The 11273-nt window shown below is 49.9% G+C and overlaps 1 protein-coding gene across 2 annotated transcripts in view; it reads left to right on the top strand.

The window, feature by feature from the left end:
* VANGL2 (VANGL planar cell polarity protein 2) overlaps window positions 1-10950 on the top strand; it is a 28144-nt gene extending 17194 nt beyond the window's left edge. Inside the window, exons 4-8 of one of the 2 annotated variants that reach the window (XM_023214404.2) lie at window positions 1121-1728; window positions 2525-2661; window positions 3161-3296; window positions 6317-6548; window positions 7381-10950. In XM_023214404.2, the coding sequence (XP_023070172.1) occupies window positions 1121-1728; window positions 2525-2661; window positions 3161-3296; window positions 6317-6548; window positions 7381-7641 (1374 nt within the window). In that variant the 3' untranslated portion in view covers window positions 7642-10950. Of the gene's footprint in view, window positions 1-1120; window positions 1729-2524; window positions 2666-3160; window positions 3297-6316; window positions 6549-7380 lie in introns of both variants that reach the window. The other variant, XM_023214405.1, reaches the window with a different exon arrangement.
* The last annotated feature ends 323 nt before the right edge of the window (window positions 10951-11273 follow it).

Consider the following 11273-nt stretch of genomic DNA (forward strand, 5'->3'; position numbering starts at 1 on the left):
TCTGCTGAAATCATGGCATGCTGGAAAGAACTTAGATAGGACTTCCATAATTTTTTTTTTTTTTTTTTTTTGAGATGGAGTTTTGCTCTTGTTGCCCAGGCTGGAGTGCAATGGTGCAATCTTGGCTCACTGCAACCTCCGCCTCCTGGGTTCAAGCGATTCTCCTGCATCAGCCTCCTGAGTAGCCACAGGCACACGCCACCACGCCTGGCTAATTTTTTTTTTTCTTTAATTTTTAGTAGAGACAGGGTTTCTCCATGTTGGTCAGCCTGGTCTCAAACTCCCGACCTCAGGTCATCCGCCCACCTTGGCCTCCCAAAGTGCTGGGATTACATGCATGAGCCACCGCGTTCAGCAGGACTTCCAGAATTAATGTTTGAGTGATTCATGTGGATCTTGTTAAAATGCAGATTCTGGTTCAGTAAACGTGCGGTGGGCCTGAGGTTCCGCCTTTCTAACCAGCTCCCAGGTGATGTCCACCCTGCTGGTCCACAGATCACATTTTGAGTAGCCAGTCAGCCCTTAGAGATCATTTAGTTCACGATTCTCAATCTTGGATGCCACTACAATCATCTGGGGAGTTTTTTTTTTTTTTTTTTTTGAAAAGGTTCACAAGCAGATCATATTCCCCAGTAATTAGTATTATTTTCTGACCTCCATAAGTGTTCTAATGTGTGCATCTGGGATTGGGAACATCTTCCTGGGAGCTCCCCTCCCCCAAGGATCAGCTCAGGTCCCACCTGCCTGCTTTGCTTGGCGAGTTTGCCCTCGGATCCCAGTCACTGCCTGAGCAGTTCCTTTAGCATTTGTCCTGTGCTGTCTGCTCTGAGGGTCATTGCAGCATGTGTGGTTTTTCCTCTCTCACTGACCAGTGTCCAGCTCCCCGAGGGCTCGGGTCTTGGACTTGGCCATCTGCAGAGGCCAGACTTGGACACACAGTGGAGCTCAGTAAATACTTTGATGGTTGCGTATTTGTTGATTACCCTCTCTTCTTTCTGCCTTCTCCTTTCCCATGTGTTCCTCTCTGTCTCCTCTCCCCTCGCCCTTTCTCCTGTTCATCTCCTCTTCCTCTTCTTATCCTTTCCTCCTTATTGTGTGGCTGGCCCCCTTCTGCCTGTAGGATGACAACTGGGGGGAAACGACGACAGTAGTAACGGGCACCTCAGAGCACAGCATCTCCCACGATGACCTCACGCGCATCGCCAAGGACATGGAGGACAGTGTCCCTCTGGACTGCTCCCGTCACCTGGGTGTGGCAGCAGGGGCCACCCTGGCACTGCTGTCTTTCCTCACGCCGCTGGCCTTCCTGCTGCTGCCCCCACTGCTGTGGCGGGAGGAGCTGGAGCCTTGCGGGACGGCCTGCGAGGGCCTCTTCATCTCTGTGGCCTTCAAGCTGCTTATCCTGCTGCTGGGCAGCTGGGCTCTGTTCTTCCGCCGGCCCAAGGCCTCACTGCCCCGCATCTTTGTGCTGCGCGCCCTACTCATGGTGCTGGTTTTCCTGCTCGTGGTCTCCTACTGGCTCTTCTATGGTGTGCGCATCCTCGATGCTCGGGAGCGCAGCTACCAGGGCGTGGTGCAGTTCGCCGTGTCGCTGGTGGACGCCCTTCTTTTCGTGCACTACCTGGCCGTGGTCCTGCTGGAGCTGCGCCAGCTCCAGCCTCAGTTCACTCTCAAGGTCGTGCGCTCCACCGACGGCGCCAGCCGCTTCTACAACGTTGGCCATCTCAGGTACTAGCCCAGGGCTGGAGGAGGGTTGGGAGGGAAAGGGCATGGGAGGATGTGGAGTGACTGCTAGGGTGGGAGGGTATGATGGTGAGCTGGAGGTGATGGGCTTGGAGGGCTATGTGGGACGGAGTTGAGTACTTTGCACCAAGTAGGTTTTCACCAATGTTTGCTGCTTGATGGGCAAGTTCATGTACACGGTTGTGGGGCAAGATCAGTTGGGAGTTATGAATTGGGAATGAGCAGGCATTTAGAAGTAGGGAATATTAGAGGGGGATGAACCAAAGGGAAGAAATATTGCGGGGGTGCACAAACAGGGGCTTTTTGGATCCCCTTTCTAGTCCTTTCTGGGAGGCACAGCTTCTTGTGAGCACTCAGTGGCCTGTGAAGTGACCTGGCCAGAGGAGGGATCCCCAGAGAAAGAGATAAGGAGGAGAGTTCTTCAGCTCCCAGTAAACAAGCTACCCCTCGAGGCCACACAGAGTATCAGTGGCACATCCTTGGTCCTGTAGAGAATCTTGGGGGAATGCTGGATGGGGATGGGGTGATCTTTGACTGGGGACCCAGGCCCAACGCCCTTTCTCTGCTGGGCTTTGGCATGGCAGGGAGGGACTGGCAGGCCCAGCCCTGGGGAAGGCTTGGGAGCCTGGTAAGTAGACCTCAGGCCCAGAGTCGGGCTTCTTGGAAGCAGCTTGTCCCTGTCCTGTGTCCTCTCCTGCCCTGCCAACCTACCCTAATGTGTCCCTTCCCCTGTGCCCCTTGTCTGTCCCTTCTCCGCTCCCTCCTGCCATCTCCCCCACAGCATCCAGCGCGTGGCAGTGTGGATCCTGGAGAAGTATTACCATGACTTCCCTGTCTACAACCCCGCCCTCCTCAACCTGCCCAAGTCCGTCCTGGCCAAGAAAGTGTCTGGCTTCAAGGTGTATTCCCTCGGAGAGGGTGAGCAGCCCTGCTCCTCTGCCCTTCCCTGTCTCTTCCCAAGCAGGACTCCAAGTTCCCGCCTCTCTCTTACCCTTCGTCCCTTGCTTTTTCCTTTCCTTAGCCTATGTTCCAGCCGCTTCTGTTCAGTCACTTCCCTTGACTCCAGGTGGCTGAGCTGCTCATCCTACTTGCTGTCCCTTTATGCTATGGCGTGTCCCCTGATCTGGCTCCTCAGTATCTCTCATCAGCCCTGGTCTAAGCCCTTCAGCTCTTGGGGCTGCAGAACCCCCTGCACTGGGGAGGAACACCTGCAGGACTCCTGCGCTTCCAGTGCCTTCCTTTTTGCTTTCCTGTGGCCTCTCCCAGAGGTGGCCAGGAGGGTTGGGATTAGGAGGTATCGCTGGGTGGTGGGAACAGCTTCTTCTGGACATGTCAGGTTGCTGTCTCCAGAGCTCCCGGAGTGGGAAGAGAGGCCACACTCTGATGTGACCATCTCCTCTATCCTGTTCTTGTGCAGAAAACAGCACTAACAACTCCACTGGCCAGTCTCGGGCTGTGATCGCAGCGGCAGCTCGGAGGCGGGACAACAGTCACAATGAGTACTACTATGAGGAGGCTGAGCATGAGCGAAGGGTGCGCAAGAGGAGGGCCAGGTGGGTCCCTGGGGGAGAAGAGGAGGGGAGGTGCTTGTTGGGTGAATGGGGAGAGGAAGACCAAGGAACTTCTATAACTGCTGGAAATATAGAGCAATGATGACATGAGTGGGGGGTGTGTTTGTTTTCCATTGCTGCGCTAACAGATTACCATAAACTTAGCAGCTGTGAAACAGCACACATTTATTATCTCCCAGTTCCATGGGTCAGGTGTAGGCTGGGTGGAGGCTGTGCTCAGGGCTCACAGGCTGAAATCAAGAGGACTCTCATCTGAGCCTATGCTTTCTCTTTCAAGCTCATTATTACGGGGAGAATTCGGTTCCTTGTCACATAGCCCCATAGGCAGTTTACAAGATGGCAGTGCACTTTTTTTCCCAGCAGAAATAGGTCTCTAACTTCTGCCACCAGCTGGAGATAACTCTGAATATATATATATATATTTTGGTATTTTTAGTAGAGATGGGCTTTCACTGTGCTGGCCAGGCTGGTCTTGAACTCCTGACCTCATGATCCACCCGCCTCAGCCTCCCAAAGTGCTGTGATTACAGGTGTGAGCCACCACACCCAGCCCAACTCTGATTTTTAAAGAGCTCATGTGATTAGATCAGGCCCAACAGGACAGTCTTCTTTTAAGGCCACTAACTTGGCACATTAATTACATCTGTGAAATGTACCAAGATTGTTGTCTGATGAGGGGATGGGAGTCTGGTAGAAGTGGAGGGTATCTTTGAATTTTGCCTGCCACAGTGGGGTAGGGACCCAATAAAGGGATGTGAGCTTTACCTGCAACAGCACCGACTCAGGCTAGACTAGCCTGCCTACCAGTAGATCTTGAGGGGACTCACCAGATGGTGCTTTTGTTGCCTTCAAAAAATGAGGTTTTAGTGCCTATATTTTGGTAAATTCTTAAATGCCATCCTCGCTTCTCTCTTTCCCTATTCATATTATTACGTGAATTTAGTCAACCCTGAAGAATCTTACTTGGTGCCTACTCTGCCGGGTTCCATCTTGGTCTGTCGGGAGTTCCCTGAGGGAGGGGCAGAGTGCCTTGGACTGGACCACGCACCTGCCCTCCGCCCCATCTCCCACACCATCTCCAGGCTTCAAGGGCAAGAGGTAGCCCTTACCCTGTTCTTATATGAGGCTGGCATCCCCTGTAGTAGCACAAAGATCACCAACGCCATTTCTGTGGCATTCCAACCTATCTCTAATTGTCTTGGAAATGGCCCTCATGGGAAGGAAACCAGTGATGCCCCTACCCCTTTACCTTCTGCCCTGACCAGGGTCATCCAGTCTCCTGCGCTGCCACCACCATTTTTGGCACATAGAGGACTCTTTCCTTTCCCCATTACCTTGCTTGTAACCAGGAGCAAACTTTTTCCTTTGTTTACCTGAGATAAAAGGATCTTTTCAAAGGGAATTTACTGAGAAATGTAGGGGAAGCAAGAGAATAAAGAAAGAAATGATAGACATACACAGATCCACACCTACATACCCAGAGTCCCATCTGAAATGACTCAAGTTCCTGGGTTCCTGGGTTTCTGCATAGCAGGCCTCACTTTCTTTCTTTGTCCTGTCACTTCAGGCTGGTCCTGCTCTTAGGCCAGGGTCTTTTACTTTGGTTTTTGGACTTGAAGTGCAGATAATTGGATTAATGGCTCTTTTCAGCTTCTAACATACTGGCATTATAGGGTTTTTCATGGTTCTTTGTTCTGTTTTCTCTTTTCCTCCAGTTCCCACTTTCACTCCAGCCCCACATTTGAGGCATCCAGTTGAGTGTGTTTGATTTCCTTAAAACCCACATGTATCCTTGTGCAAAGTTAGTGTTAGTGTAGTGATCTTTGTTGGTGTTGGTGTGTGTGTCTGTATGCTTTTTTTTTTTTTTTTTTTTTGAGACGGAGTCTTGCTCTGTCGCCCAGGCTGGAGTGCAGTGGCGTGATCTCGACTCACTGCAACCTCCGCCTCCTGGGTTCAAGTAATTCTCCTGCCTCAGCCTCACCAGTAGCTGAGATTACAGATGTGTGCCACCATGCCCATCTAATTTTTGTATTTTTAGTAGAGATGGGGTTTTGCCATGTTGGCCAGGCTGGTCTCGAACTCCTGACCTCAGGTGATCTACCTGTCTCGCCCTCCCAAAGTGCTGGGATCACAGTCATGAGCCACCACGCCCGGCCATCTGTATGCTTTTAATGTAAATGGACTTCTTTTTCGTGCTTCCTCCTTAACACTGAGTTTTTGAGATTCATCCAAGTTGCCTGTACATCTAGTTTGTTGCATCTTTTTGCTGCACAGTAGTTCGTGGAATACTCCCAACATCCTATCCAATATTTGGTTTATAGTTACTTCTTTCTTTTTTCCATTTTGATGGAAAAGTAGTATTTTACTAACATTTTCATTTGCATCTCTCTAATTGCTGGCCAGTAACTACTTCGTATATTCTTTAGCCTTTCAGTCCTCTTGTGAATTTTCTGTTCACCTCCTTTGCCCTTTTTTCTCTAGGCTTCCTGCCTTTTTCTTCTTGATAGAAATTGTAGCAAATTCTTTGCATGTTCTAGATATGAATCCCTTGTTGGTTTTAGATGTGTATATTTTCCCCAGCTCCATCAGATGTCAGTTAATGTTGCCCATGCGATCATAGTTGAATAGAAATCTGTCTTTTTGATGTAGTCATATCTATGAATTGTTGACCCAGCGAAATATGATTTGGGGGTCTTATTTAAGAAGGTTTTCCTTAAAGTTGGATGGAATGCTTTGTCTTTCCTATAGCACAGTTCCCAGTTGTCTCTCTGGGGTTTGACACTAAGTTTGCCCTCTGAATCCCTGGGTTGGGCTCAATGAAATCTGTGACTGTTTACTGTTCCCAGTGGGAGAAAGGCATGATTGCCCCTGGCTTCGTATTGCTTTGGGTGAGCACAGAGGCCTGACCTCATTCAGGTGGCTGGAGTGTTGGAGCTAGGGGAGAGGGGTGGGGTGGTGGAAAGAGAGGTGGGCATCTGGCCCAGTCCCCTCCTGTCCCCTAGGCTTGTAGTGGCAGTGGAAGAGGCCTTCACTCACATTAAGCGGCTGCAGGAAGAGGAGCAGAAGAACCCCAGGGAGGTGATGGACCCCCGGGAGGCAGCCCAAGCCATCTTCGCATCCATGGCCCGTGCCATGCAGAAGTACCTTCGGACCACCAAGCAGCAACCCTACCACACCATGGAGAGCATCCTGCAGCACCTTGAATTCTGCATCACGCATGACATGACGCCCAAGGTAGGCCTGCCCTGCTGCCAGCATCCTTCTGCCTTCCCCAGCTCTTTTTCTTTCCCACATTCATTTTCCCCGATTCTCTCACTACTTTCCTCACTGTCCACCTCATTTCTCTCTCCTCATCACCTCCTCTTTATAATCTTCTCTCTCATTCCTATTCCACCTGCCCCATCTGTGTGGGGTGAAGTCTTTAGGTGGATGAGGAGAAGGGAGTCCTCAGGACCATTTTTGGGGATGGCTGAGACTTAGTTCTTATCTCTATGAGGGCTCTGGAATTACCAGATCCAAAGGCCCACCTTTACCCCCATTACCCTCTTCACCTCCACTAGCTGGTCTTGGCTTTGTGTCATTTTGAGCCGTTGCCCACCCTTAACTCTATTGCCAGCTTCTAAGAATTGCTTTCCCTGAGCCACCCTTGGTGAGCAGGTAACTAAAGATGTTGCACTTTAACCTTGACACCTCTGGCTCCCTCCTGGTGCAAAAAAACAAAACCTGCTTGGCATTAATCATATAAGCTGTGTGGGAAGGAAGGAAGCATGAGGGAGGGCTTGCCTGGTGCAGGGAGAAGAGCAGCAGATGGGGGTCAGGGGAGCCGAGTTCAGTCCTATCTGATGAGCCACATCCCCTTGTGCACTCCAGCTTCTTCATTTATAAAATGAGGGTCTGAAGCAGATGATCTCAGGCCCCTTCCTGCTGTAACATTCTGAGGTTCTAGTTCATATGCATAGAGTGAGCTCAGGGATGTCCTTGTTGTCTTTGGAAACTATGCCCCAGGAGATGAAGGATACTGCATAGGTGACAGAAATTTTTATTCAGCCCCTTCTTTCCTCTTCAGGCCTTCTTGGAGCGATACTTGGCGGCTGGACCTACTATCCAGTACCACAAGGAACGCTGGCTGGCCAAACAGTGGACACTGGTGAGCGAGGAGCCGGTGACCAACGGGCTCAAGGATGGCATCGTTTTCCTCTTAAAACGCCAGGACTTCAGCCTGGTGGTCAGCACTAAGAAGGTCCCATTCTTCAAACTCTCCGAGGAATTTGTGGATCCCAAGTCGCACAAGTTTGTCATGAGGCTGCAGTCTGAGACCTCAGTGTGACTGTGCAACAGCAGGGGGAACGGGAGACTCTGGGGGGCTCCTGAGGGGGTGGGAGGGGGCTTGGTTCTCAGGCCCAGCCACATTCCTGCCACCCTTCTTCTTCTTGCTCTTGTTTTTTTTTTTTTTTTTTTTTTACTTGAATTAACTTACCCCCACCTTCTCTCCTTGCCTCTTCCTTATTTTACCCCATGTGAACCTGGGCCATCCTGCTGTCAACAGTACCTGGGAAGGACCCCTCTCCCCTGCCCCCAACAACTTTTGTATTACTCTAGGCCCTGCAGGAATCAGTGCCTCTCTCCCTCTTCTTTCCCTACCTAGTCTTTTCCCAGATTGCAGTCTCTCCTGAAAGGGCACAGGACCCTGCTAATTGTACCTTCCCCTCCTGAACCTCGACTCACAAACGCAAGTTCTTGTAGCATTTCTCTTCAGTGGCCCCAGCAGGGTTTCTCTGGGGCACATGGTCATGACTCCAGAGAGCCACAGTGCCAGACTCCTCCAGGGCAGCAACTAGCCCTCCTGTTCCTCACACCAGCCACAACAAACCCTGGGTTCTGGGGCAGGGATACTCCTGCCACACAGTCTGAGTTAGGAATCTCCTTGCCAGGAGCATTTGCTTCCACATATATTTTTAGAGCAAAGAAGGATCCCATCCTTTCCCCAGAAATCTCCACCTAACGTTTTTGGTTTGTATGGTCACGTGACCATAGGCAAACAAGTGGAAACTCTCTGTGACGACTTTTCCAGGGACTTGGGGGAAGGTACCTTTGTTCCAATGTGTCTTTCCTAGGCAGTCCCTGAGGAGGAGGGCTGAATAGATCCCTGAGAGTTTGGAGAGACCCCCATCATTGACTCCTGCTCCCTGACCCTACCCTCACTTTCCTCCCTGCTCCTCCCAGTGAAGGATGGTAAGTCCTGTACAGACTTAGTGGCTTGCAGACCCTGACCCAGCCCCTGTGGTCTTAGACAAATGTTTTTGTTTTTGTCATCAGCCACCCCTGTCCTGCTGTCTTCTCTTGACTCCAGAGACCTGTTGCCTCATCTCTTTTGGGGAAGAGCTGGCAGCTCCTCCTCATCCCCTGCCTTAAGTCCAGTTCTTTGCCTCAGGGGTCTGGTTTCCTTGGCCTTCCAGGGTCCCCACCCCTTTTCTCCTTGCCTGATTCTCTGAGCTCTGGGCTCCCTCTGTACTGGGTAAAGGGACAAGGATCACTGCCTTTTGTAGGTACTTCACCCCTCACCCCATTTTAGCTTCCATAGTCTTTGCACCAAATCCAAATTCTTGATAATTTAGATCTCATTTTGAGCAAAATTTGCTGGTCCTCTAATAAATCTTTTCAATAAAAATCTGAGCCTTTGACTCAAACATTTTTGCCAAGGAAAATAGAATTAGGAAGTACCCATATACATCTAGCCAGGATCCACATGGAGGACCTTTCCAATGGCTGCAATGACTAGGCCATTCCTCTGAGTAACTCACAGTGTCCCTTTGTAGGCCCTTCTTTTCCCTGGAAGACTCGTTGGTACTTACCTTGCAGAGCACATCCTGGGATAAGATCCTCAGGGTCTCACCTGGGAGGCTCCCTCTCTGTGTAGTGCCAGTCCTGGGAATGATGGAGCCTAGCGATCGGGGTTTCTCCTGCTGTCCTTTCTGCAAAAGTTCACCTGTTCACCCACCACATGCCAGAGAGGGGCTCATTGGCCAATGCCTACCTTGTCCCCAAAGGGGTGGGTTGTGGAGCTCGCTTAGGCACGGCCTCTGGCTGGGGCCAGGGTTACGAGATAGGCCTGTATGAAATACGTCCTGTTCTGGGGGTCTGTCTCTTTTCTTCTCTTCAAAATCCTTGTGTCAGAGGAGTCCCTTCTTAGTCACATAAATACCTCACTATCCTGGAAAACAGGGCCTGGATGGTGACCGGGGCCATTGCCTTTGGGGGCAGGATGGAGTGTGGTGTGGTCTGAGGAGCAGGTTGGGGTTGGAGAGAGGGAAAGGATTTGGGATCTTAGTTGCTGTCCTAGGTTAGGGGCAGGGGAGTGTTTATTTTAAGATCCTGCCATGTTTTTAATCACTGTGATTTTTTTTCATTCCCCTTTCCTTAAAAAAAGAATTTTCTCCTCCAACTCTCTCTCTAAGCACTAAGGGCTGTGCCTGAGAATGGTAGCATTTTGGTCTTTTGCGTCAGAACTGTGGTATCTTTGTCTTCTTTCATTGTTATTATTATTATTATTACTATTGTTTTTTAAAATGTCAGGATGAACTGTCAGACGTATGGCCATGTGTTTGTCCTCTGCTTCTCCTCTGTGGGAAGTTGTCTCCATGCTGTAAACTACTGTGGGGTGTGCGGCTGACTCAGTCCCTCTGAGCGGTTTCCCCACTGTGTCTGTCCCATCATGCGCTGGATCTGCTTATTCTCCTGCTGTGGGGGTGTGCCCACCTCTTACCCCCTGGACACCACAGGGCTGCTGTGGCTGGGCCTCTCCAGTACTCTCTTTTGTGTGACTCATGGCATCCTCGCCCATCCCCACCGTGCCTAGCAGGCCTTCCTTTTCACCACCTCGGAACGCTTGCCCTTCCTCCCTCCACACCAGGACGCTGTGCCTCAGTCCTTCACCTACCTCGCCACTCTGCCACTGTCCTCATTGGTCCTTTCTCCTAAACTAGTCTTTGTGCTCTCTTTGTTTTTTTTTTCTTGTTTATTTCCCTCTTGTCTCTCATCTTTTCTTCCTCTTCCCCTCCCATTTCAGTCCTTTACTTTTCTCTTTCCCATCTCCACTCGGTATTCCAATGGCAAACCCTGATGTAACACCTGTGATGAGACATCGGGCTCTCCGGAACTTTCTCATTTGGCACATCTTTTCCCCAGGGTTTGTACTTCTCTTCTTTCCCAGGCGAACTCCCCTGTTCCTCTGTGGTGTCTGTCAGTCTGTCTGTCTTCTCCTTCCTCTGCCCTTCCCATGGGGCAGTATCTGCTGATGGATTCAGTCCTGGTGTGTGATTGTTGTGATTTGTTCTTCTGTGCGCAAAAGAAAGGGGGCTTTTTGAGTCCTTTCCAAGTGAGATTGTAAATGTAGAATTTTCCACTGTTGGATCTAGATTTTTTTTCTTTTTTTGGGGGGGTTACAGAGCTGAGACCTTGTGCATGCATGTAGAAAATTGTAAAATGTAAATTTTTTTTAATATATAAAAAGCTTGTTTCTACAGTTTGCAGTGGATCTAAACATTATGGCAATTTTAGGGTTTTTTTCTTAAACATAGGAACTAAAACTGTACAAATTTTTTTTTTATATAAAATAAAGACATTTGACTTTTGTGGGGGCATTCTGTTGCTTTTCTTTCTTTACAGGAATGGGAGCAAAAGAGGGCCGGGGAGAATGAATATATACTCCTTGTTAGGGAGGGAATGGGCAGGAGGGGGCAGTGTGAGCCCATCATTGCTCTGCAGGCCTTCAGGGTGTGTTGGAGAGAAATGGGAAAATGAAAAAGGAAATTGCTTATTCCGAATCCTGATTCTAAAGAGAGAGAAACAAGAATATGAGGACTCAACCACTGCCTGGTGTAGTTGTCAGGATAGAGAAAGAAAGATTACTTCCTGGGTCCACTCTCCTGAGCAAGCTTGCATCTGTATGGCCTCTAGTAC

Source organism: Piliocolobus tephrosceles, chromosome 1, assembly GCF_002776525.5.
Source record: "Piliocolobus tephrosceles isolate RC106 chromosome 1, ASM277652v3, whole genome shotgun sequence".
In the NCBI taxonomy this organism is placed as follows: Eukaryota; Metazoa; Chordata; class Mammalia; order Primates; family Cercopithecidae; genus Piliocolobus; species Piliocolobus tephrosceles.